Source organism: Stenella coeruleoalba, assembly GCF_951394435.1.
Source record: "Stenella coeruleoalba genome assembly, chromosome: 15".
Classification (NCBI taxonomy): Eukaryota; Metazoa; Chordata; class Mammalia; order Artiodactyla; family Delphinidae; genus Stenella; species Stenella coeruleoalba.
Window position 1 is genome coordinate 52049147 of NC_137161.1, and position 26382 is coordinate 52075528.

Consider the following 26382-nt stretch of genomic DNA (forward strand, 5'->3'; position numbering starts at 1 on the left):
TCCAGTGGTGCTCCTGAGACGGCGGCGGGAAAGCCACCTTGCAGCTCCAGCCTTGGCTTGCCCATTGGTGTTTGAGGGTTACTGGTTGGAAGACACATTTATATATGTATTTCAGCCGGCAATATATAGACACTGGCCCCATTCTTATGCCCCCACAGCCTGACTGCTACTCTGGCAAGCTCTTCCTGCATGTGGGTGTTGCTGGTTATTGAGCAACTAGTAAAAAAGCAAGGTAGGGTCTCTGCTGACATGATGTCAGTAGCAGGATGGGACTCTCAGCTGTATTTGCTGTCTTTTCCTGTAGGAAGACTCAGAGGACAGTGAGATTGACATGGAGGATGATGAAGACGATGACGATTTGGAGGACGAGAGCATTGCTCTCTCACCAGCTAAGCCCAGTCAAAGAGTCCGGAAACCTGAGCCCCTGGATGAGAGTGACAATGACTTCTGACCTTCTTGCCAAGGGACCCAGGCAGGCTAAAACCCTCAGATTTGTAGGTAAAGGGGAAATTAAAGGGTCAGAAGGAAATAGGCATTTTGTTGGATAAGCCAGCAGGACTCATTGTTAATGAAGTAAAACCTGTTTCCGCTTTAGCCTCCTGTGTGTTACTCTACACACTCCAAAGCTTAAGAACCGGAGCAAACCCCAAAGATGATTTTTTTTCCCTTATCTATCTCCTAAAACTTGGGAAATGCATGTGTTCTTAGTGATTCACATCCACAGGACAAAACCTTGAGAAATAACAGCCAACGCTGTGTAAGTCTTGCCCGTTATTTTTGTCATACTTTTCCTCTAAAAGTCAGCCGGACCTTCGAGTCCAGACCTGGGGCTAGAACTGGGCACAGGACTCATTTCAGGAGTTGTGGGGGAGTGTCTGACTATTCATCGCATACAGTTTAGAATGTTTATTTTAGATCAGCTTTTGATTCTAGCCTTTATTTTCTTTTTTCTGCATGCTCATGATACCAAGCTTTAAATGTATTTTACTAAAATTGTCTGAAGGAAAGTCAGCTGACTCAGACGAAAACTAGCTTTCCTTGAAAATCAGGCAACAGATCGATGCTCCAGATCATACACACTCCATTTTCTCTCAGAAGGCTGACATTCCTCCTTAGGAAGGAGCAAATTAAGGACAAAGTTTTGGTACGGATTCATGTTTCTGACCTAAAAAAATAAACCAGAATTGAATTTGATAGAATAGCACTAGAATTTCCCTTCTGTGAAAGGAGAAGTGACAGGTGAAGTTTGGTTTTGTCTTGTTAATATGGAAAGCACAGAGGAGTTTTCATTGATTTCACTTATAAAGTCAGACGACTTCTGAAGTTCTCGCTTAATAAATTTATTTAATACCATATTTTTATATTATTGTTTTATTTGAAAGTATAATTATTTATTTGTACCATAACATATAGATACTTATTTAAGAAGAGTTCATGGGTTATTATATTACATGTGAATTTCAGGAGACTATGTGACAGTTATTTCTATGTTTGCTTTTTTCTCTGTCTTTCCCTCAATTTTACATAAGAGATTACCCCCTTTTTATAAAAAAACATTCAGCATTCAGTTAATTCACCAGTAATTTGAGATGTGCCATCTTTGAAACGATAAGCTAACGGGGAAGAGGTGTATCGGGTGCCACATTACCTCCTCAGATGCCGTGGCTTTTAAGGCACAAGAGAGTCATTGCATCTCCTTGGATGACATAGCTTTGGTTTACCTGAGTCTGACCTGACTTTTATTTTAAAAAACAAAAATTGTATTTCTGTTTCCCTTATGTGATGCTTTCTTCTAATGGGCATTAACATGGGAGCCCAACCCAAACCACAGATAACACGTCCACAGGTGGAGGCAAGAGCTGCAGCGGCTAGTCATTGTCTCACCTGCTTCTTGTCATCCCTCATCCCTTGATTAACTGACTTTGTGCAGAGTCTTGCGTGGTCTGATGTTTCCTTACTTGAGCAGCATCTTTCAACAAAGGAGCTTCAAGTATGGATCCTAATTATTAATGTACTTCTGTTGCTCTGACAGATCCGGGAGTCAGATGTGTGCAGGGGCCTTACGATTTGGTGTCATTTGGTTTTGGTCAAGCAGCAGAGCAGACTCAGGCCCCAGAGAAGATTGTATGATTAGGTCAATGAAAAACTAGCTTTTAGATCATTGCTGACGGCTTTTTTTGTTTTTTTGCTGTGTAATCAAAGGACCTCTTAAAATGCTTTAAAATACATGTATTGGCAGAAAATGTAAAGGAACTTTTTAAGTCCTCAGTTTTTATTGGTGGGGATAACCATCGAGGATGTCCATTGGGAATTCTGAAGAACTGTTTCCCTTTTATCTGGGGCAGGAAGAAGAAATACAAGATCTCTCACTAGTATTTTAAACTGTAACATCAGTGTCAAATGTCTGAAAGGAAGGTGTGTCCCTTTAGGTTAGCAGCATACTGTGTAAATATCACAACTGTTAGATTGGCCCAGGGGACTCATGTGTGCTAGAACACAGGACTGGCTGAATTGGAAGTGAACTAAAAGCTTCTGCCTCCTACCCAGAACAGAAGTCCTTTCTATAAGGATGCGACTGGAGCAGGAAGACAAAGGGCTCAAGAAGTAATGTCATTAGGGGAAAATGGAACTGACAGGATAACCGATATGTCTGTAGGAAACAGTATTCAGATTTTACTTTTCTATTAGATCGTTTGGAAAAATTAAGCAGTAGTGACATAGAAAGTTTAAAATGATGCAACTTTTAATTCTAGAAAGAACAATAAATTATATAGGAAGAAAATGGCTCAGCAGTGATCATCAGTACTAATAAAATCATAAAATAAACACTAAATAATGATTTACCCAAGAATCATGCTGTAACTGTATTGGAAGGATGGAGAAGCAAAGTGGGGACATACGGTGATATACGTACAAGTGCCATTTCCCATAATAGAAAGTTAATAGATAATCTCTAAAATGATGAAACAAGAACTAGTGTATGTATGACATTTAGCTTTGGGGTGGAGAGGTATTCGGGAAGGGGAGGAATAGGACAGGAGATTGTTCTTGCCCATTATAAGCCTAGTACTCTGACTTTTTAAACTGTGTATTACTACACATTTTGTCCTGATGAAAATGAATTTTTTAAAAAGATAAATGTACAGGCAGGAAAGGGGTGAGGGCTGGAGATTCAGGTTTGAGAATCATTTGTGTATAAGATTCCTCAGGGGAGAACACGTGGGATGAGAAGAGAGCTAAGGGTGGAAGCCTGTGTCTAAGGGGAGAGTCCACGAGGAGCCAGGAGAGACTGGGAAAGTATTTTCTAGATTTTCTAAAGTGAATGTATTTTTCCTTTAATAATCAGGAGAAATATGTTTAGTTTTTCAAAGAGTGGTAATGAGAAGGTGGAAGGATTGGAAGATGGTAATGTTATGGAATCCAGGGCAGGGGAGAATTTCCCAAGAAGGGAGAGGTGAACAATGTGAGGTCCTTGCTGTAAGTGAGCTTGAGTCAGAGAAGTCACTGAAATGGACAGTTAGGAAATCTCTGGTGACCTCAACAAGGAAAAGCAAGATAGCAGGTGAGGGTTGAAGAGAGGTTGGGATTTGAAGTGAGTATTGATGACTATTTGGAAAGTGGTTGGTCATAAGTGAAAATGGAAGGCAGAGCCAGGGAAGAGTGGGATCAAAGAACATTTTGGAGGGGCAGAGGGCCTTTTTTTTTTTTTTTTTTTTTAAGAGGAACATGAACATGGCTTTTTAACTGAAGGGAACTAGCTTGTGGAATGAGAGGGGTTGAGTCTGTGGGAGAGAGAGAGGGAGGGAGTGACTGTGTGTGTAATGATGAAGCAAAGTTTGCATTAGGAGCCATTCTGCTTAAATATGTGTTGTATATTGAAAACATACACACCAGATAACCATTTGGGTTGGTGCTGCTATTTGGGGTAAGAAGGCTAAGGCTGATTTCATGGTCTTTTACACCTGGATTTCTATAGTGTCTATTGTAGATACGGCCCAAAACAGTTCTCTTGACTTGGGCATCAGGTAGAGTACCCAGAACACTGAGACATTGCCTTAGAAGTTGAGTCAAAGTAGCCCTAGACTAAAGGATGGCTGATCCTGACTAGCAAATCTTCAAAGCAAGTTTTGAAAGGATCCAACTGTTTCTAGGTAATTGTGTCCCAGAATAAAGCTCAAGAATATTTTAAGGAATATGAAAATAGTCAATACCCAACAAGATAAAATTTTCAATGTCTGGGATCAAATCAAAAATTACCAGGTATAATAAGAAAAGTCAAGAAACAGACCAAGAAATGACGCAAAAATGACAGTTGATAGAATTAGTAGAAAGGGACATTCAGACAGTTATAACTATATTCCATATATTCAGACGGTAGAGGAACGCATGAGCAGGTTGTGAGATACGGAAGATGGAAGGAAAGTCTCACACAGTACTGCTAGAGATTTAAAAAAATGAGAGGACAACTGTGCAAGCTGAGATTAAGATCAGATTAGACACTGCAGAAGAAAACATTACTGATCCTGAAGACACAGGGCATGTTTGTCTAAAATGGAATACAAAAAAGACCCCCAAAATCCCATTGTGCTGATTATCAATTTATTGCCTCAGCTCCAAATTCACCTTTTGGCCTGCTCTGTGATAGTGGAGCTATTCGTTGTAAATATCTCTCCTTTGCTAGCCAGCAAGATGTTAAGCCTCATCAGTAGGGTGCTAGAGAGACTTTGAAGGAGAGAAGAGGGGCCTTTACTTCCAATCGTTTAAAATAGTCCCCAGCCTTTTGTATTTTTCATGATGTTGACGTTTTTTAAGAGGTCAGGCTAGTTTTTCCTTTTTTTTCCCCAGAATGCCCCTCCATTTGGATTTTGTCTGACTGTTCATTCATGATTAGATTCAAGTAGACATTTTTGGCAAGAATAAAATACATCAGTGATGTGTCCTTTTTTATGAATTTATTTATTTTTGGCTGTGTTGGGTCTTCATTGCTGCGTGCAGGCTTTCTCTAGTTATGGCGAGCAGGGGCTACTCTTTGTTGCGGTGCACGGGCTTCTCATTGCAGTGGCTTCTCTTGTTGAGGAGCACAGGCTCTAGGCATGTGGGCTTCAGTAGTTGTGGCATGTGGGCTCAGTAGTTGTGGCTCGCGGGCTCTAGAGCTCAGGCTCAGTAGTTGTGGCACACGGGCTTAGTTGCTCCGTGGCATGTGGGATCTTCCCCGGCCAGGGGAAGGGACACAGGGGAACCTGTGTCCCTTGCATTGGCAGGCAGATTCTTAACCACTGTGCCACCAGGGAAGTCCCAAAATGTCTCCATTTTTAAGGAACCTTTATAAATACCCCTCTGTGGGGTGATACTTTGAGACTGTGTGATTTTCTTCCCTAATAGGCTTTCATCCATGGTTTTATCATCCAATGATGATTCTTGCCCAAATACTCTTTTTTTTGTTGTTGTTTTTTGCAGTACACGGGCCTCTCACCGTTGTGGCCTCTCCCGTTGCGGAGCACAGGCTCTGGACGCGCAGGCTCAGCGGCCATGGCTCATGGGCCTAGCCACTCCACAGCATGTGGGATCTTCCTGGACCGGGGCACGAACCCCTGTCCCCTGCATCGGCAGGTGGACTCTCAACCACTGCGCCACCAGGGAAGCCCCCAAATATTCATTTTTAAAGGAACATTTGGAACATAGTTCCGATTCAAATTTAAAAGTGATAATTACTTTATAATTTTCATAAGCATTTTCCTTGGTTATTTAGTTGATGAGAGCTGTGATGTCCGTTTGGAATATTTTTCCTTTCAACATGGACAGATGTCTGAGGGAATTTATGCCACATGGAAACTCGCCTTTCTTGCCCTTACAGGGAAGCTGTAGCCACAGTAGTGCTTTGGGAAGCCAAATATATATTATGGCATTGACATTTAATGTACCATTGATAACCACTATGCCAGATTCCAAATGACATATAGCAGACAAAATCAGAGATTTTGTAATGGATAAAAGATGGCAAAAACCTTGGAGAACTTTTTTTGTCTGTCTCCAGAATCCTATAATTGAAGGCTTCATTTCTCTTTAAAATTTTTTCATAATTTTTCCGTATGACTCTAAGGATCATACTCCTAAATCCTGTTTTTCGTCTTGAGAAAAGAAAGAGAGGTCCCCTCTGTCACGGATGCCAAATTGATACTCTTCATGGGCTTGAAGATGGCAACTCATTTCAGAGTGAGGGGGATGATTTTAGCCAGGTCAGTGGAAAAGGGCAGTAATGATAAGAAAAAGTAGGGGCACATGAAGACCTCAGGATATAAATGGCTCCAACTGGCTTCTTACTTGCTGAGTTCTGAGGCCTGTCCCTGATCCCCTTGGAGGAAGACCCTCCTTTCCTTGTGCTGTAGCACAGTGTTCATCACTCCCCTGCCCGGACTGACCCTGGACCAGGAGAGGTGCTTGTGTCCTCCTTTGGCAGCACCACTCCTGCCTCCTAGTAGAAGACCAGCTCTCCTGCAGGTCAGCATCATTCCCAGAACACAGGAAGGCACCTTGGAAAGTGGTCTTTTTGTTGGAAAGCTTCCAGCTGTGTCTCTGCTGTTCTTCTGCCTGGTCCACCAAGAACTTGTTTTGCTCACATTTCAACAGTGCATGAGGAGGCATTTGTCTTGATAGCCTCTGAGATCATCCTGGCACCAGATTCTCCAATGTGATTTCCCTGGAGACTAGAAGAGAAGGATTAGGACAGGGCTTGAGAAACTGACTGAAGGGCTGGAGGCCTGAAGATTCTCATTAGTAAAGCACAGATGGTCACTACATAAAATGCAGAACCCAGTGTGAAACCTTTGTGCTTCCAGGATTCCTCCTGTGGACAAGGCTCAGCATGGCTCCTTCTTATACTGAGTTCCCTTGCAGAGCTGCTAAGGGGCCTGGGAGTCAGCTGGCTCCGAGACTCAGGCGGAAGGTAGGGTCTGCCCTGGGAGCAGTTCTAAGGGTGAGCAAGGATGGCAGGAACGGGCAGATGCTGCCGAGCCCCACTCACTTGATGTGCCGTAGCCCATGGTTTCCAGACAGTGCAGTGGCAACACATATCGCCCCGTCCATTCCCAAGGAATTCTCTTGGAGACTAGGCAGAGAAAAGATGGAGACACCACAGTGAGCCATTCAGGACAGAAGAACACTCCCCAGGAAGCAGCACTGCACTATCTTGGGACAAGTCTGAGACTGATTTATCCACAGGCGCCATAGCAACAGCGAAGTGGCATTTAACCCTGAGACCTGTGTCTGCAGGCCGCCAGTTGTCTCGTCCAGGTGCCGTGGAGGACATAAGACCAAAAATGCAGAAGTGAACAAACCCATCCACAATATGGACTATAGTAATCAGAATAGTGTCAGCTATTTGTACTCGGAAGGAAGCAGCTACAGAGGAAATCAAGTGTGTCTTATGCCACGGGAGAGGTTCCAGAAGAGAAGTCTGCTGTTTTAAGGCGCAGGTAGGTCTATACAACCACTCACTTGAGTCTTCGGAGACTTGAGTTGACCCTCAGAGCATTCGCCAGGGCTTTGGCTCCGGCCACCCCAATGGCATTTCCTCTTAAGCTGTTGGGAAAGATGGGAACCCTAAGGCACAGTGACAGCTGAGAGGTGAACACGGTACCTCTTCAGGTGAGCATGAGTTACTTAGGAACCACGGGCGGGTGGCGGTACAGTAAGGTTGCTCCTTCCTCACTCCTGGGCACAGAACAGAAATTGGCTCTGGGGAGCAGGATGCAGGGAGGGGTGAGGCCAACCCAACCTGGTGGTTTGTTGGAACTCTTATCCTCCGTTTTCATTCCAAAGAAAGAACTGGGCCCAGACCAGAGCAGCAACCCTCCATCCAGAGGGGCCCATGTGCTCGGAGCCACAGAACTGCAGGAGCAGGGATGACCCAGACATCCTGAGAGCCCCACAGAGGTTGGGGCCCCAGGTTTGATCTTCTCACAGACCGGGTCAGTGGCCACTGGCCACCCCAGGCCTGGGGACATGTTTAGCCTGGGCAAGGCCAAGGAGAGGACCAACAAGTGACTCCCAGGAAAAGGGGTGACATGGGGTTGGGGAAGCTGGGGCCTGCCCAATCTACGTGAGGATATTTAAATGATTTGGGAGTTTCCGTGTACATTTCCCCCTTCCATATCTGTTCATTTTGAGTCAACATCTTGGTTTCTTTGGGCAAGAGGCTGTAGCCAGAGGCTGGAATACTTACTCAAGAATCTCCAAGGTTCTGTTCACAGCCAGGGCCTCCCCGAGTGCCTGGGCCCCAGGGGCAGCAATGGAGGCCACCTGGAGACTGTAAAAGGAGATGCAGTCAACACAGACAGGCAGCCTCTCTGGCCCTCACACCCACCCGGGTCCAACTGCATCCATACTCGCCCTTCATTTCCACTACCTCTTGACTTAGGGCTGAAAGTGGTGAAATAGCACTGAAAGTTGTTGGCCCTGGTCTGTCCAAAGAACGCTGCATCTCCTGTCTGCACTGATGCTAGACAGAGATCTGGATGCTATGGATATAGGAAGTAGAGGTGGTCTCCCGGAGAGTTTGGGGGGTAATACTCCCTGCACCCCTAGTTCTTTCTAGATGTCCGGTGACCCAGTTGCTAATATTAGGAAAATCAAACCCACCTTCCTTGACTAGGAAACAAAAATGACAGTTAATGTGAAAGGATGGTTAAGGGCCAGCTTCCTGGGCTGCTGTGCATATCAGGACTTACTAGAGAGCAGTGAGGGCTGTGTTCGCCTTTAGCGCACTGGCCACTGCAGAAGCGCCTTCATCCCCGATGGCGTTTTCCTGTAAACTGAACATAGAGCCTGAACTCTGGGTGCACGGAACAGAGGCCAACGCTGTGGCAGGACATGCTGAGCATGGACCTTCTAGATTTAAATCAGACCACACACACCATAGCAGACCATCTTCCCAGGGTCACCCTGGGGATCACTGTACCTCCTGTGTGGCCACTGCAGCCCCGTGGCCACCTAATGCATGTGCTCAGGGGTCTGGGGTCTGCATGAGTCTGGACCGTCAGAGCCAAACCAGAAAAGGGACACGTGGACATACTGTCAATGAGAGCTTGGTGTGCTTTGCAAAGCCATCCAGAAAATCAAAGCGTTCAATCCTCGGGCCATTCTTGCTGGTCAGTGTTTTACATCTTTTTTCCCCCCTTTCCTTCCACATTGGAGGAAAGTGGCAGGCCCTGGAGCAATAAATGTTTAAGAGTTTAGTTCAAGTGGACGTTGGTATGTTTGAGGGAGCAATTTGCAGTGATAATTTTAACAGACATTTGAGTATATTGGGTGCCAGCAAGCCCAGTTCCAGCTTCTTGGAACTCAGGTGGGGAGACAGATGAGAGTTACCAACTGCAGGGTGCTAGAAGGGCCCTGTGGAGTCTCCTTCCCCAGTGTGGTCACAGAGGCTGCCCAGCAGAAATAGGTCTAAACCAAACCTGCAGGTGAGAGATGGGGGAGGGCTTGGCACATCTAAGGAAACCAAAGAAATCGAGTTGAGTTGTTGGAGTGTGTAATGAGGCTGAGGGGGTGCAAAAGAAGCAGATCTTTAGGGGCCTTGGAAGCCACGCTAAGGGTTGGACTTCACTCTGCAGGCACCAGGCAGCCATTTAAACATCTTGTCTAGGATGGGAACAGATTTACGTTTGGGAAAGATCTTTGGCCAGCAGTATGAAGATGGACGGATGTGGAGGCTGTGACAGTGATGCAGGTGAGTGCTGCTGGCGGCCTGGACAGCGGCCGTGAGGGTAGAGGGTGGGTGGGTGGAACATTGGGGCAAGAATTGACAGGATTTGGAGATGGGGTGCAGGTGGGAAGTGAGAAGGCAATGTTTCTAGCTTGCACAGTTGGTTGCTGGATCCCCTCACAAGGTGAGGAGCCAAGAAGCAGACTTGTGGGGGAGATAAGTCAGTGGGAAGTGGAGTGGGCAGTGGACACGTGGGTCTGGAGCTCAGGAGAGAGGTCTGAGCTGTAGATGTGGGGGCCACCAGGACTTTGAAGGGAATTGGAGCCCTGGGTTAGGAGGAGCTTCTAGAAAGAGACATCATTCAAGGGAAGATGACACAGGACAGAACCTTGAGGAGTACCGTATTTAGAGTCAAACGGAAGGACCAGCCAGACAAGGAATATCTTGGAAGTTGAGGGAGAAGTATTCGGCATGAAAAGCAGATGAGGCTCAAAGGTTAAACACGGAGTGACCATCTGACCCAGCAGTTCTGCTCCCAGGTGTACACACGAGAGAATTAAAAGCATGTGTCCACACGGAAACTTCTGTATGAATGCTCACGGCAGCATTATTCATAATAGCCAAAAAGTGGAAACAACCCAAGTGTCCATCAGTGGGTGAGTGGATAAACATGTCTATCCATGCAGTGGAATATTATTTACTCATAAAAAGGAATGAAGTACTGATACATGCTGCAATGCAGATGAACCTTGAAAACATACTAAATGAAAGACGTGAGTCACGAAAGACTTCATTTACATGAAATGTCCAAAACAGGTAAATCCATAGAGACAGTAGATTAGGGAACTGGGGGACTTGGTTGGGGGCAGGGGAATGGGGAGTGACTGCTAATGAGTATGAAGTTTCTTTTGGGGGGATTGAAAGGTCCTAAAATTGATTGCAGTGATATTGCACAACTCTGTGAATATACTAGAAACCAGCGACATGTACACCTTAAATGGGTGTATTATATCTCAACAAAGCTGTTGTTTTTTGGGTTTTTTTGCAGTTTGCGGGCCTCTCACTGTTGCGGCCCCTCCCGCTGTGGAGCACAGGCTCCAGACACGCAGGCTCAGCGGCCATGGCTCACGGGCCCAGCCGCTCCGCGGCATGTGGGATCCTTCCAGACCGGGGCACAAACCCATGTCCCCTGCATCGGCAGGCGGACTCTCAACCACTGCACCACCAGGGAAGCCCTCAACAAAGCTGCTTTTTTTTAAATAGCAGATGAGATGGAAACCTGCCCGCTAGCCTTAGAGCAGAGGAGGCTGTGTGCTGAGGGTGTGAGCCCTGCACCTGGTGGGCACCGAGGTTGCAGATTTCCCTGCCCCCTCTCCCCCCCTGCGGAGGCCCCACTTACTCAAGGCTGGTGAGGCTCGTGTTGAGCTGTAGTGCTTGTCCCAGGGCCTTGGCGGCGCCGGCCTGGATAAAGTTCCACTGCAGGCTGGGCAGACACACACACATGACTGCGTGGCCCATGGCAGAGCCCAGGAGGTCCTAGGGGCTCCAGAAAGAAGGGGCTTCTCCTGGGAGAGTGACCACAGGGAATGGGGTCCCTGAAGGACGAGGTCCTGACCAAGGTGGGCAGAATGCCTGCAGCCCCCCTCAGGCTAGTCCCAAGGGGCCTACGTGCACTCTGGTTAGTGGAGGGCACAGGGACAGGCTCAAATAGACTCCAGGTGGCCCTGCATGAAGCATGTGACAGAAGCACAGCGTGGGCACACACCTCCCACCATTGGCCTCTCTCCGGTGAACGGCCCCAGGCAGCAGAGCAGGGGGCAGGGCACAGCCTAAAGGCCCTGAGGCCATGTTGCTGGCGGGGGTGGGGCTGGGGCCCTAAGCCGAACTTGGCCTTCTGCCTCCCCTGGTTTGAGTGGTCCTGCAGTTCTGTGAGCGGACAAATGGACAGGGCAGGGAGGGTGCGTCGAAGACTCACTGAAGGGATGTGAGGGCACAGTTTTCTCTCACTGCCACTGCGATGGCCTGGGCGCCCTGGTCGTGGAGCAGGTTGGCTGTCAGGCTGGGAGGAGGGGAACAGGGGCAAGTGAGTGGGAGCTGGCAGTGCAGCCCCCGTTCTTGCTCACTGGGGGAGCCAGACCTCTGCTGTGTTGTCCCCAACCCCCCCACCCCAGGACTTCATCATGTCTCCTGGGATTGCCTGGCTCACGCTCTTGGGGTACTTGAATGTACCAGGTGCTGTGTCCAGCATGTGTCCTGGACCATTGAACTGCATCCTGGCAAGCCCATGGGGGGTGGGGGGCAGGGGGCAGGCTCTGTTCAGTGAGCTTCCACGACAGGTCACCTGCCAGGAGGTGGCCAGAGCCGCCTGGGGACTCACTCATTCCTGATCCCTGTTCTGGGAGCCCCTCCCACTTGCTCATATATTGTTGCCAGGGAGTGGGGGTCGGGGGGTCAGGGCAGGGAGAGTGTTGCCACTCACTTCATCCTCCTGTAATTTACGACATAGAGCAGGGGACTTGTGTCAGGGTTGCCACCGGGCAGCAGGTCTCCCAGTCCCTCCACCAACCAGGTCCTTCTCGCACAATGGCGGGGGCGCCAGGGGTCTGCCATCGACTCCCAGCTCTGGGTGAGTGAGGCCCTAGGTGGCATAAAGAGCCTTAGGAAGCACAGCCTGCCCCCCTCACGTACTCCAGGCTCTTCAGGGTGCTGTTGGTGCGGAGAGCGCGAGCCAGATCCTGGGCTCCCTCCGGGCTGATGGAGTTTTCTCGCAGGCTGAGGAAAGAGAGGACCGTGAACTGCTGACTGACAGGGGAGGCCTGCCACGTGCTCAGGCTGTGAGAAGTTGAGAGCCCCAGGTGGAACCTGGGCCAAGGTGGGAAGAGCCTGCTCTAGGAAGTCCCCCTCCGACTGCTCACCAGCCAGATGTCCCCACACCCCCCCAGGACTGTCAGCAGTAGGACAGACAGTCCAGGAGGAAGAGGATAAGATGACAGGACCTCAGAGGTGTGAAGGGAGGGGAAAGCCAGCATGCTTGGGGGCCTGCAGGCTTGCCCGTAGGAAGGGAGCTGCAGATACGGCCAGCTGAGGGCCAGAGCTGCCCCTGCCTCCCCAGTGAACAGGGGGAGCGCAGGCTGCCAGGCTCCAGAACCAAGCTGCCCAACCATAGATCTTCCCCATCACAGGCCCCTGGCGGTGTGGGTGTGGGCTTCTCAGCACCAGCCTTTCCTTCCACGCCCCAAAGTCCCTTCAGACACCCTGGCCAAAGGGACGCCCTCAGATGGAGAGGGAGGCAGGGACTTACTTGAGGCTGAGGAGCATCTGGTTGGTACAGAGGGCTTCCATCAGCGCTGCCACTCCCAGGTCACTGATGGAATTGCTTTGCAGGCTGCAGACAGAGGACAGGGCGCACTTTGACGTGGCTGTCTCAGGATGCGGAGGGAGTCCAGCCTGGGGCTGCAGGCACTGAGTTCAGCAGGGAGTTGGGGGAACCCTGTGCTGCCCCCACGGCCCTTCTCATCCCGTTCCCCGCATTCCAGCTCCTGCTAGGTCAGGGCAGGTGGGTCTAGCACAACCAGTGCCTTGATTTGAGTGGCTCCACAAGGCTTCTGGGGGGGGGGGGGACATGTGTCTGCAGCCCCCAGAGAAAGTGGTGCAGCTGAGTGTCCCCATTATGGGGATAGCACTGGACTCCCCAATCCCCACCAAGGCCCTTGGAGCCAGCCCCCTCTGCAGCCACCTGTGCCAGCTTCTAAAGTACACTCAGTGCTTGTCACTGAAAATTCCAGAACCAGCGCCGACCCTGACTGTCCACTGGGGTGGGCTGGAGGGAGACACTTAAGATCACAGTATGCCCAGGGTTGGTGGTTGATTGGGTTCTGACAAGGAACTGGTCCTGACTGACAGCCCTCCTCCAGGACCCACCCACCTGCTGGATGGGGAACCCAGGTGGGGAGTCACCCTCTGCCCACAGCCACCCCTGGAGACTCACTCCAGGCTCTTCAGGCCCTGGTTCACCTTCAGGGTCTCCGCCAGGGCCTTGGCACCTCCATCGCCAATGCTGTTACTGGAGAACCTGCAAGAGATGGGACATGGGTGGAGCAGCCTGGTAGGGCGAAGCTGGGGGATCAGAGTCCAGGAAGCCCTCCAGGGAAGGGCTGTCTCTGTTGTCTCAAGGGTGCCCAGGGCACAGTTTCTTCTGCCTGAGGCTGGTTGGTGGGTAGCCTCCGTAAGAGATCAAGGTAGCAAAGTCTTTCTTGACTCCTTGACAGGGTTGGCAGGGCCAACTCTTTAGTGAGGGGTATTTGTGATAACTTTATGTGAAGGTGGCTGGGATGGTATTTTCTTCTACCAGCTGGGAAGGCAGTAAATGTGAGTCTGAGACAGTTGGGGCTCACTCATTCCTGGGAATCTGGATCTCCATTCTCCTGGTCCAGGGCTTTGGAGTCCAAAGCCAGCTATCTTGTGCCCACACATTCATTCATCCATCCACTCACCCACTCACTCACTCATCCATTCATCCATCCATGCACTCACCCACCCACTCATCTGCCCACTCATCCATCCATCCACCCATCCATCCAACCCCTTGTTCACAAATATTTGTGATGGGCTGAGCATTGTGCCAGGCATGGAGGATACCAGTTTGGCCCTTCTGCATTTCTCACATGAGCTCCTTCAGACTCCTGTTCTGCTTCAGGGCATCTGCCATCTGCTGGGTTCCCGCTGGCCCGATGCTGTTCTTCTGCAGGCTGTAGGAGAGGGGTCCTTCAACAAAGCTGGTCACAGCCATTCCCAGGCTAAGGACAGTCTGGTTCAAGGTGAGAGGTCAGAGACTACTCAAGTGCCTCTCTGTTTACCACAGCATGGGGGGAGGGGTCTCCAGGAAAGGCCTGTGGATTGTTGCCAAAGTGTTGCTAATAGACTGATGTGAAGAGTTGAGGCAAGAACCGTTGGGCCTTCCCTTCAGGGGCCAGAAGGCAGTGACCAGCGGACACTGTTAATATCCAGCAACCTCCAAACTGGAGATTTCCATGTAGAAGTCCCACTGGCCCCTCACCTGACCAGCCTTCTCAACACTCAGCAGTCTGCCTCCAACCAGACCAGCCAGCAGCCTGCCCTGCAACCCTACAGTCCTCCCAAGGGCAGACCCTCCCTTAGGCGCCTCGCCTTCAAAAGCTTCTTCCTTTTATACTAAATGTGGAGGAGGGAGATGTTACAGGAGAACCCCTGTGCTCATCCTAGAAGGACAGGCAGGGCAGGACCTCTTCTGTGTGAAGCTAAATACACTCTATAAACAAAATGGAATTTTCCCTGGTTACAAAGGGAAAAAACCCCTCCCCTCCCCTCCCTTAGAGTATTTCCTTGAGCAAATTTGGGGTTGTAAATCCTTTCCCTGTCCCTTTGAGAGTGTGTAAATCTTTTTAAGAGCTAGAAGTAAACCTCTTGGCAAGTTTATAGCCTCGGAATATCTTTTGTAAGGGCCTTGGAGCCATCTCTTTGAACTGTGCACATCAAGTAAGAGAGCACCTGCTCCAAGCTGTAAGTACCTGCTGGTCATAAAGATGTGAGAAGTTTTCTTTTCCTTGTGATAAATGCAGTTAGCAAACACAGATGGCTTCCCCCAAATAACAGGCAAATTTAGTATAAGGTAAGTGTGACAAATGGTTCTGTCCAGTCCTCTTATTTGAGGGCAAGTTGTGGTTTTTCTTGAAGACACTTATGTAATGGGTTGTATCTGCTCGACTGTAGGAAAGGGTGAGATTCTTTTCTGTCTTTGCCATCCCATTGGTGGATTGCCTTTGATGCTCATTGCAGGCTAGCTGAATGCTTATTCAAGTAATTAAGCTGTTTCATACTTTTCTACATTTGTGGAGAGGATTTTCTGGGTTGGCAGGAGGCTTTGTTTTTAATTATTTCCCCCACACCTGTTCTCTGGAAAAGCAGTGGACATCAGATTTTCCAGGGGCCATCCAGATGGATCAGAAAGCCTCAGGGCTTTGTCCCATCCATCCCTCCATGCAGAAAACAGACAGGCCCTTGGAGGAGAAGAGAGAAGAGAAAACGTTCTCTGCCAGCCAGCATGCCCACTCACTGCAGCACGGAGAGGGTCCGGTTGGCAGCCAAGGCCTCAGCCATGGACCTGGCACCGTCATCCCTGATCCTGTTGCTCTGGAGGCTGTGGAAGCAAAGAGGTGCATCACTGATGGAACATAGGACGGTGCCTGGCATGCCCTCACCCCCACTACCCAGGAAGTGGGAAAACAACTGGCCCTTCCCACTGCTGCTTTGGCCTTAGGTTTTCCTCTGGATCTCTAAGTACTTGCCTGCTGACTGGGGACAAGGTGCCCATGGTATGTGGATCACAATGACAAGGTCATTGATAGTCCCAATTACAGCTAAAAGCCACAGCACCCAGGTGTTGGTGAGGATGTGGAGAAATTGGAACCCTCATCCGCTGCTGGTGGGAATGTCAAATGGTATGGCCTTTGAGGAAAGCAGTCTGACAGTTACTCAAAAGGTTAAATATAGGGTTACCGTGTGACCCAGCAAATTCCACTCCTACGTATATCTACCCAAAAGGATTGAAAAAAAGTCCTCAAATACTTGTACAGAGATGTGTACAGCACAATAGCCACAAGGTGGAAACAACCCAAGTGTCCATCAGCTGATGAATGGATAAACAAATTGTGGTCTGTTCATGTAATGGAATATTATTCAGCCATGAAATGGAATGAAATACTGGCGCATGCTACAACGTGGATGAACCTTGAAAATATTATACTAAGTGAAAGAAGAAAGACACAAAAAGTCTTATTTTTTGATTCCATGTATATGAAATATCCAGAATAGGTAAACATACAGAAAGCAGATTGGTGGTTGCCAGGGGCTGAGGGGAAGGGAGAATGGGAAGTGATTGCTAATGGGTATAGTGTCTCCCTTTAGGGTGATGCAAATATTTTGGAACTAGATAGAGGTGTTGGTTGCACAACTGTGAATATACTAAATGCCATTGAATTGTACACTTTAAAATGATGAATTTTATGTGAATTTCACTTCAATAAAAATAAATATATAAATGAACAAGACAAAACAAAATGACAGGACACACTCCGCTAAGGATGGATACAACCGCTGACCCCTAAAAGGAGCCCAGCAAACCACACCACACCATAGGAACCATCTGGAAGATGGGATTTCAGTGTCTTGGAAAACACCGCAGGGGATCATTCTGATACCATGGCCTTGGGGATTTCCTACTCAATGTAGGACAAGAGCTTTCCCTCGTAGATTATTTTGTCCTTCAAACCTCCATATACCTCCACCCCTCTTCTCCTCCATCCCCTGTTCAGGCCATAAGCACAGGCATAATGACTAGGGAAGAGCTGAACTTAGAAACTTGCTTAGGATACAAGATCCCCTGGCATCCACTGGGTGGGAGCCACTATCTCATGGTCGCCGTTTTGAATTACCTCCCACTCCATGGGTGGCACCTGATGAGAGGGTTCTCTGGGCCACCTCCTGGGGGCAGAGAGACAGGGAGCGGGTGACACGTACCACAGAGAGGCCAGAGTGCGGTTGATCTTCAGAGCATCTGCCAGTGCCTTGGCCCCTTGAGGTCCAATGGAGTTACTGCGGAGGCTGGCAGAGGAAGAGAGAGGAAGAACCATTCTCTTTTAGCCAATTCCCAGGGAGGGAAGGAGGAACAGAAGTTACATGGACCTTTAAATCCATGCTCCTCGAAAAGAATGCATCAGGGTTTAGGATTTCACGTTCTGTAGAACTGGGGCAGAGATCCTTATTTAGGCAATCGAGGAAGGAGTTCCCCAAGATGGCCCCATGTGATGGGGAGAAGAAAGCAGGATCTGATGGACTAGTGGGCTTGGGCCAAGTGTGAAGAGGAGATGATAACACCAGATTCAAGGCCAAAATTCTGGCGCTTCACTGGGTGAGTCCCAGCAGCTGAGCAGGAGTCAAGACTTTGCTTGCTCAGCTGTCCTTCCAACCCATCCTGGGAAGAGTGTGGTCTAGGGGACTTCACAAGATGGCTCAACACTCTCTCCCTGTCCCAGGGGTGAAGGGTCCTACTTACTCCAGAGTGGTCAAACTTCTGTTGACGAGGAGGGATCTGGCCAGAGCTTTCGCCCCTTTGTTACTGATCTGGTTCTCAGCCAAGCTGCCCAAAGAGAGGGAGAGGAGTGGTTAATGAAGGTCTGTAAATCTTGCCGCCTATCCTGCAACGCGAGGCCTGGGATCCAAACCCGTCAGCCACCATAACATCATCAGGGCCTGGACTCAGGTGGAGATCAGGTAAGTCAGGCCCAGGAAAGCCTCTGAGATGGGCAAGGTAGGGCCAGAGTGGGTGGACAGACCCTCACACCAGCAGAGGGTCCCAGTGGGAAGTATGACCAGAATCCAGCACAACACCTTCTACCCCAACAGCGCAGCAGAGGGTACGGGCAATTACTGAAGACTACCATGGGATTCCCAGCCAGGGGTGTGCTGGAAAACCAGCTGTCAGGAAGAAACAAAATACAAAAATCATGATTTGTTGGGTTGGCTAATTTCCATGGTGTAAATACTCCCATCATGGCCAATTTCAAGCACTCTCAGCTTGTAAAAATTCCGAAAATGTAACAATCAGCTCTCATGAACTTGTGGCTGAAGTCGGTTTCAGCACACCCCTGACCCCCAGCCCTTTCTCTAATCCAAGAAAGGAAAATGGTAGAGTTATTATAAAATTAACTTTGAAGTAACAAAATGTACGTCTGTATCTGCCTTGAAAGGGCATTCCAGGGAATTCCCCAGTGGTCCAGTGGTTAAGACTCTGTGCTTTCATTGACAAGGGCATGGGTTTGATCCCTGGTCAAGGAACTAAGATCCCACAAGACACGTGGTGTGGCCAAAAAAAGGCATTCCAGGAACACAATGGGGATCCACTTAATGTTCCTCATACACCCAGTTTCAGAAATGATATCTGTTGAGGTTCTTTACAGTTTCTTAGGCATTTTAAAATGTGAGACAGCCCCATGGGATGCAGTTGGAATCCCCAGTGCTTTTCAAGCTATGTTTCAACGGACCCTAAGTTTCTTCAGAAAAGCTTCAGGAGGCTGAGGGGAAACCAAGTGCCTAGGCTCTGCCTCCCACTTCTTTGAATCCCAGCAGCCCCCCTTTTGTTTGCCTGTCTAATTGGGATTCTGCCTCATATGCCACTTATTTATTTATTTATTTATATTTGACGGCGTTGGGTCTTCGTTGCTGCGCATGGGCTTTCTCTAGTTGAAGCGAGTGGGGGCTACTCTTCGTTGCAGTGCACGGGTTTCTCATTGCAGTGGCTTCTCATTGTGGAGCAGGGGCTCTAGGCATGCAGGCTTCAGTAGTTGTGGCACGTGGGCTCAGTAGTTGTGGCTTGTGGGCTCTAGAGGGCAGGCCCGGTAGTTGTGGTGCCTGGACTTAGCTTCTCCGCGGCATGTGAGATCTTCCTAGACCAGGGCTTGAACCCGTGTCCCCTGCATTGGCAGGAGGATTCTTAACCACTGTGCCACCAGGGAAGTCCCTCATATGCCACTTTTAAAAAGCGTTCTATCACTTAAAAAAAGTTTGAAGACTGTTCATCCAGACCACCACCTTCTATATAACTGTTCTCAGCTTCTAGAGAGCCTCTGTCCCCATCCCCTACCCCCAGGACTTTTGTAACATTTTATAAACAATATTTCATGAAGGATACCTTGGATGTTTCAAACAGGGTTGTGGCACTGAGGACCAACTATAGGGAGGTGAAGGAGAGAGTGTGGCCAGAGAAGGAGTTTTTGGCTTTGTTCAGAAAAATCTCTGAGTACTATCTAGATTCCTTTAAGCAAAACACTGAAAGTTGGCTATTTTGCTGAAGGTTCTCATGAAGGAAACTATATTCATAATGAGAAATTGTCATTATTTTGCTTCTTTCAAAGAGATTGCATTTAAATTTCTGGCTAACAAGAGGATCCTGCTAGTTAACAGCTGGCTCTTACACGGTGCTTCCTCTGTGGCTGTCCTGTCCTGAGCACTTTCCGTGAATGAACTCATGTAGCCTCGTGGCAACCCTAAGAGGCAGTGTGCAGTAAAGGATTAACCTTGGCCCCTGCTCCTGAGAGGTGACCTCTAAGCCCTTGGAATGTCCTGCCTGGTAGGAATGTCTCTGTTTACCTGGGGGCCTTGGGCCTTGATGGATAGTCTATCTCACAATGGGATTTATGGTCATGCAGTGTCAGCTTGACCTCTGGAGGGGCTGGAGACTAAGGTCAGCATGCGGTGGGCAGGTGTGTCTTCACGACCAACCCCCAGTAATAACCCTGGACACCAAGGCTTGGGTGAGCTTCCCTGGTTGGAATGCTCTGTGTGTGTTGTCACACATGGTCTCTGGGAGTAGGAAGCGCTCTCTGTTCAGCTCCGCTGGGAGAGAGCGGCTGGAAGCTTGGCCTGGTCTCTGGGACCCTGCCCCAAGGGCTGTTCCCTTTGCAGATTTTAATGTGTATCCTTTCAGTGTAATGAACCGTAATTGTGGGTATAATTGGTTTTCTGAGTTCTGTGAGTTCACTGAACCTGAGAGTGGTCATGGGGACCCCTGAACCCATACCGTTTACCCTTCTTAGGCACAGAGGTGTCTGTTCAAGGTCACATGGAGATCACCACTGCTCTAACCACTATCCTCAAAGACTTACTTTTGCTCTGGACTCATTCTATATTCTTGTCTCCTCAGAAAAAGATTATTTCAAAAGCTGGAGGCTTGTGTGAGGATGAAAAATTACTCTCTGGGTCCTGTTCTCTAAACTCACCTCCCTAGTTCTCATAAAGCCACCCTCAGGTCATCACATCGATTCAACTACAAATCAGGGTGTTAACTCACACTTGGATGTTATTGGGTTGGCCAAAAAGTTTGTTCGGGTTCTCATAAGATGATGTAGAAAAACACAAACGAATTTTTTGGCCAACCCAATGTAGGAGTGATTTCATTAGCACATAGATCAGTTCTGCAATCAGCATATAAACTCTCATCTAATTATGTCATTAAAGATGCAATGTTTAAATTTAAAATTGTTTTAATTGATCTTAATATAAAAATTTGTGTATTATTTAAAGATGCAATCCTGTGCTCAAAATACCATTTGAGGGCAAACTTTGTGAGGCATTTAGAGTAAATCAGACTTGGCGGTATGTCTGCACAGACAGCATCTGGAGAAATGGTTCTGTATCCACGATAGTATCTGACCCATACCGTATCCTTTCCCTCTTCTTACAGATGAGGTACCTGAGCCTCTGGAACTTTCTGGAATGAGCAGAAACAAGCAGCCTGCATCCTGAGCCACACGCCTCAATGACACTTCACTTTGAAAGCACCCCTGGCCATTTGAGCAGAGAGGAGGATGTGAAAAGAGCCCCGGACACCTAGACAGGTAGGCAGCCTGGGCAGGGTCTCCTGGGTCGGCGTTACCTGATCCTCTGAATGCGACAGTCCTTCCCACTCAGCACACTGCCCAGCAGTTCCATCATGGGGTCCTGGAACTGGTTGGTGTCCAGCCTGGTCAGGAGGAACAGCAATAATGAACAGTCTCACTGCCCATGGGCAGGTGGGATGAGGCCCCTGGCAGAGGGCTGGCATTAGGCAGCGGAGGGGGCGCTACACAGACACCCAGGCTGAGATCCTTTCCCTCCCCCTCCTCTCCATCCCAGTGCAGCCCCCACTGTGAGGTTCAGAGATCCGTGCCAGCACACCCACATGCTCAGAGTTTTCCTACAAGAGTGACTTGGGAGGCTCAGTGGTGTAAACCCTGGGCTTCCTACCCACAGGGATGTCTTCCCAGCAGCCCCACAGTCTGTATCCGTGTGCAGGACACCAGTTGCTAGCTCTCCTCCTTCTGAGGATGTAGAAGCTACTCTGAGGTCCTGAATGACCCTTGTCCTAAGCCTTCCCTTCCCCCCACCAGGGTCCAGAGAATGGACAGAGGGTGATGGGCTGAGAGTGGAGTGAATGGGTATGGCCTGTCAGCATTGGGATGGTTTACAGGGTGTTGTAGGTTGAATTGTATACCCCTATAAGATATGTTGGTGTCATAACCCCCCAGTGCCTCAAGAATGTGACCTTATTTGGAAATAGGGTCATTGCAGGGTAATGAGTTAAGATGGGGTGGGGTGGCCTGTAACACAGTGTGACTGGTGTCCTCACAAGAGAGGAGAGCTCTACATGAAGACAGACACGGAGAAGGTGGCCGTGTGACCTCGGAGGGCAGAGACTGTGGTGATGCGTCTACAAGCCAAGTATTGCCAGCAAACACTGAAGGCTGGAGAGGCCAAGAATGACCCAAGGATCCTCCCCTACAGGTTTCAGAGGGAACACAGCCCTGCTGACACCTTGATCTTAGACTCTAGCCTCCAGAACTGGGAGAAAATAACATGTCATTTTAAGTTACCCAGGCTGTGGTCCTTTGTTACAGCAGCCCTAGGACATGGACACAGAGGGGCGTGGTGGAGGGGAGGAGCCCTCCAGGTCCCCGCTCTCTCCTCTGCCCACACGCCCCACACAGCCCCACCCTGGCGCCCACCTCAGACTCCGGCAGTAGAGCAGCTGGGGCAGCAGGCTCTGGAGGACCCCCTGGCTGAGGTACAGGGGCAGGTTGGCCTCCTGGGTGCAGACATCGGACACCTGCAGGAGGTAGGCCAGGGCAGCGCGGTGTTGGGGGCTGGTCAGCCCGGCCAGGCCCCCGCTTGCCATGGCCTCTTCCACGCTGTGGGCCAGCTCCGTGTGCTGCAACTCGCGCAGGCAGTGCAGGATGTTGATGGCCCGGGCGCAGACCACCGTGTTGGGGCGCAGGCAGCCCTTCAGGAGCTCGGCCACCTGGGCCCGGTAGCCCTGGTGCTCGCCCTGGGTCAGCAGGGAGCCGGCCAGCAGCGCGTTGACCCTCGGAGACAAGAGGCCTGAGAGGAAGCGCAGGAAGACGTCGAGCCGCCCATCCTCGGCCTGCATGGCCCTCTGGGCCGCACTCCTGAAGTGCGTGAGGAAGCCAAGCTGGGGCCAGGACATGCCACCCTCGGTGAAGAGATCGAAGATGGCCCTCTTGGATGCACTGTAGTAGTAGGCAGCTGCCACAAACTCCTGCAGGGACAGGTGGGTGAAGTAGTAGGCTGCTGAGGAGGCCAGGGTCTCCTCCCGCTGCAGGAAGCAGCTGCATGGGGCGGTCTGCAGCAGAGCAAGGTCCACGCCGAACACCTTGAGGTCTGGCTCGTAGAACACGTACTTCTTCCTGACCAGCCCGTGGAAGGCCAGCCGGCCCACTGTCCCCACCATCTTGCGGCAGCCGTGGGCCAGCTGCTCAATGCGGGGGCTCACCTTGCCCTTCTCCTGCCCCTCCCTGCTGAGGGCCATTCTGAAGTACCATGAGTAGAGTTCACACAGGGTCCTTGGAGGCCACGGCTCTGCATCCTGGAGCCCTGGCCTGTTGCGGTGCAGGTGGCCCAGCACCGACCCCACCAGCTGGCAGAAGGCTGGGACGGCGCACATCAGATACAGGGGCCTGTCAGCCTGCATCTGGCTCAGGACCCAACCCGAGAGGACCTGGTCCTCAGGGAACATCTGCCCCAGACACATCTTGATCTCCTCCTCGTTGAAGCCCCGGATCTCGGTCATCCGGTCCACCAGGCCTCCCGGGATCTGGCCAGCCGCGCTGGGGCGGGAGGTGACCCAGACAGAAACACCTGGGAAGAGGTTGCCCCGGATGATGTTGGTGATCAGATGGTCCACTTGGATCTCCTTCTTGGGGTCTCTGCAGGCCACAGTGTTGGAGAAGTCCAGGGGCATCTTACACTCATCCAGGCCGTCCAGGACGAGGAGGACTTTGGTTAGGGCTGCTGACGCCAGGCCAGTCTCCCCCGCGTATGGGAAGACAGAGCGGACAAGTCTGTCTGCAGACAGCTTCTCATGGGTGTTGAGATCCCGGAAGGTCAAAGGCAGCACCAGCGAGAAGTCCTTGCCCATCTGCCCCCGGGCCCAGAGGTAGACAAAGTTCCTCACCAGGGTGGTCTTGCCCACGCCAGCCACCCCAATGGTGATGGAGATGCGGGGCGGGATGGACACCCGCGACAGAGGCAGGAAAAGCCTGTCCAGGGCGATGGTCCTGTCGGAGCACCAGCCCCCACGTGTGGCCTCCACCTGCGTGAAGTCGTGTTCCCTCAGCTGCAGGTCCATCAGGTCCTCCACCAGCAGGAGGCTGGTCAACCTGGAGGAGGGGCTTCCCAGCTCAGGGCTGCCTCCCATCCTGTTCAGAAGGGCCTCTCGGTGCCTCTGTATCCTCAAATCTGGACAGAAGCCAGAGGGGAGGGATGGGGGAGGGTGGAGGAAGAGGGCCCTCCCTCCGGTGGGTGAGGGGAAGAGGGCCCAGGGATCCCTATCTGTCTGCTTACCATTGCCATGGGGCCTCAGCAGGGACTCTGGTGTCCTGTCAGGGGGCTGCAGGATCTGGGAGCCCTGACTGCCCTTCCCAGCCAGCAGGTCCACTAGGGCTTTCACCTGCTCGGCTGGGGAGCCAGCACCGTGGCCCTGGCCAGCCTCCCTGCCCGTGTGCACCTCTTGCTTCCTCATGGAGTCTGGGATTGCTGCCAGGAGCTGTGGAGAGAGGACCTGAATCTGCTTTCTTCTGTCTCCCCATCAGTGGCCTGGGGACAGGTTAAACAAGCCTCAAGGGATGGGTGGATGGGGACCCACCCTTTCTCCTGCCCTGAACTACGGGTGGCTCTTGATCTGGCCTCTGGGACAGGGTTGGAAGGACTGTTTGTTGCTGGATGGTGACAGTAGTCCCTGCTGCCAGGAGCATTGCTCAGGTGCAGGGGCCCTGGGCTCGAATCTGAGCTCTGTCACTTACTGGCTCTGCAACACTGGACAGGCCACCTGAGTGCTCTGTGCCGTGGTATCCTCATTTGTAACCTGGAAATGGGGATGAGATTGTGAACAGTTCCACTCATGAGAGGGGAAGGATGAAAGAGACCAATCTGGAAAAGCTGCGTGTGGTATGATTCCAATCCTATGGCCTCCTGGAAAAGGCAAAGCTATGGAGACAGTAAAAGGATCAGTGTTCGTCTGGGGTTTGGGGCGAGGAGGGAGGATGAACTGGCAGAGCACAGAGGATTTTTAGGGCACTGAAACTACTCTGTATGATACTGCAGTGGTAGATTCATGTCATTGTACATTTGTTCAAACCCATAGAATGTATGGCACCACGAGTGACACTAATGTCAGCTCTGGACTCTGGGTGATAGTGACGTGTCAGTGTAAGTCAACCGATTGTAACCAATGTGCCCCTCTGGTTGGGGAAGGGTGCGTGTAGGTGTGCTGGGGGTAGAGGGAAATCTCTATATTTCCCACTTGATTTTTCTGTGAACCTAAAACTGCTCTAAAAACTAACGTCTATTAACTTAAGAAGAAAAAAAAGAAAGGAGGAGCCAAAAGGGAAGAGAGAGCTGGTTCAGCTACTCAGCTACTTTTCTTTTGTGTTCCTGGGGCCTCTGGGAAGCGCAGAGGCTCCTGACCCTCAGGCAGCACTGTTTTCTGCTGGGAACAGTGATGCCAAGGCGCTGAGAGGCAGAGCCCCACCTGCTCACGTTCCTTTCCCTCCCTGGGGACTGGAGTGGATCCTGTTGCCAAGGCTGGCCGCCCCCATGTGTCCCTCCGTCAGCTAAGGTGGACACTTGAGGACCCTGAGCCCGCCCCCAGCCGCTCCTCACCTGCAGCAGGCAGGATGTCCAGCCCTAGGCAACCCCTCCAGCAGGGCCCCAGGAACTCAGGGGGCGGGGGTCAGCCATCCTTTGTCCACGGGTCTAGGAGAAAACAGGACGTGGGGCTGGGCAGAGGTCATGCCTGCTGCTTCAGATGGCAGCAGCTCATCGAAACAGATCGACCCGCACCCTCCAGCCCTAAAGCTCTCTGGGTCCCAATGTGATTCATTTACGAGGGGGCCACTGAATACAGCCCCCAGGATCCAACACACTCGCTGACCTTGGATTTGAATTGGGCTTCCCAGGCATTTTAACTTGAGATGAACCTTTCTACGTGGAAAATGCTAAAAGAAGCTTGGCAACAAGTAAAATAGCATTTTCTAACCATTCAGTTCACGGTGATATTGAAGAGTTAGTGCAATGAATTTGAGGTAGGTGGTGCCCAACCGAGCTGACTAAACTATTCTGGGAACTTCAGAAATAGGCCGGGGTGAGGCCATGCTCCTTACACTTTTTCAGGACCCTTCTGGCTGTTTTATTTTATTTTTCTGAATGTCAAAACCAAGGGGGAAAAAACTGGATGGGGTGTTGGTTTAAGTCATATTAATGTGCACAGATTAATGGAGGCATTATTGAGGTTTTTCTTTAGATCCTTTGCTAAAACTATATTTTTCCTTATCTAGATCTTGCCAATTTCTTCTTTGTGTCTAAGTATTTTTAAATAGTTCTTGTTGTTATTATGAATTTTGTTGGTGTCAAAGAAGGCAATTTTTGTGTATTTTATCTTGTATCCCACCAACATGTTAAGTAGTCACAGTAGTTCTCATTCTTCAGTTAACTCTCTTCAGGCTTTTGAATTACTGCAATGCAAATAATTTCATCTCTTATTTTGAACAATTTCTCTGCATGGTCCAGCCCCACCGCTGCCCCCAGCAATGTTG

The 26382-nt window shown here is 50.1% G+C and overlaps 2 protein-coding genes across 8 annotated transcripts in view; one reads left to right on the top strand and one right to left on the bottom strand.

Moving 5' to 3' along the window:
• CLUAP1 (clusterin associated protein 1) overlaps positions 1–4630 on the top strand; it is a 46448-nt gene extending 41818 nt beyond the window's left edge. For all 7 annotated transcript variants that reach the window (XM_079944320.1, XM_079944322.1, XM_079944326.1 and 4 more), the window contains one exon: positions 305–4630. In XM_079944320.1, coding sequence (XP_079800446.1) covers positions 305–451 — 147 coding nt within the window. In that variant the 3' untranslated portion in view covers positions 452–4630. The remainder of the gene's footprint in view (positions 1–304) is intronic.
• Positions 4624–25503, bottom strand: NLRC3 (NLR family CARD domain containing 3). Its single transcript, XM_079944319.1, has 18 exons — positions 25451–25503; positions 24134–24335; positions 22279–24028; positions 21171–21257; positions 17793–17876; positions 17258–17341; positions 15795–15878; positions 14368–14451; positions 13692–13775; positions 13005–13088; positions 12392–12475; positions 11679–11762; positions 11103–11186; positions 8727–8810; positions 8222–8305; positions 7495–7578; positions 7022–7105; positions 4624–6704 (listed from the first exon to the last, which is right to left on the bottom strand). Exons 2-18 carry the CDS (start codon positions 24309–24311, stop codon positions 6614–6616), a joined length of 3198 nt encoding a protein of 1065 aa, XP_079800445.1. The 5' UTR covers positions 24312–24335; positions 25451–25503; the 3' UTR covers positions 4624–6613.
• Positions 25504–26382: the final 879 nt, after the last annotated feature.

Coding starts and splice junctions, on each gene's coding strand:
- NLRC3 (XM_079944319.1), bottom strand. CDS start 24,311: ATGAGGAAGCAAGAGGTGCACACGGGCAGGGAGGCTGGCCAGGGCCAC. Junction 14,452..15,794: donor CGGACCCTCTCCGTGCTGCA/GTGAGTGGGCAT, acceptor CCTCTCCTACAG/CCTGCAGAAGAACAGCATCG. Junction 7,579..8,221: donor AGAACCTTGGAGATTCTTGA/GTAAGTATTCCA, acceptor CTTTCCCAACAG/CTTAAGAGGAAATGCCATTG.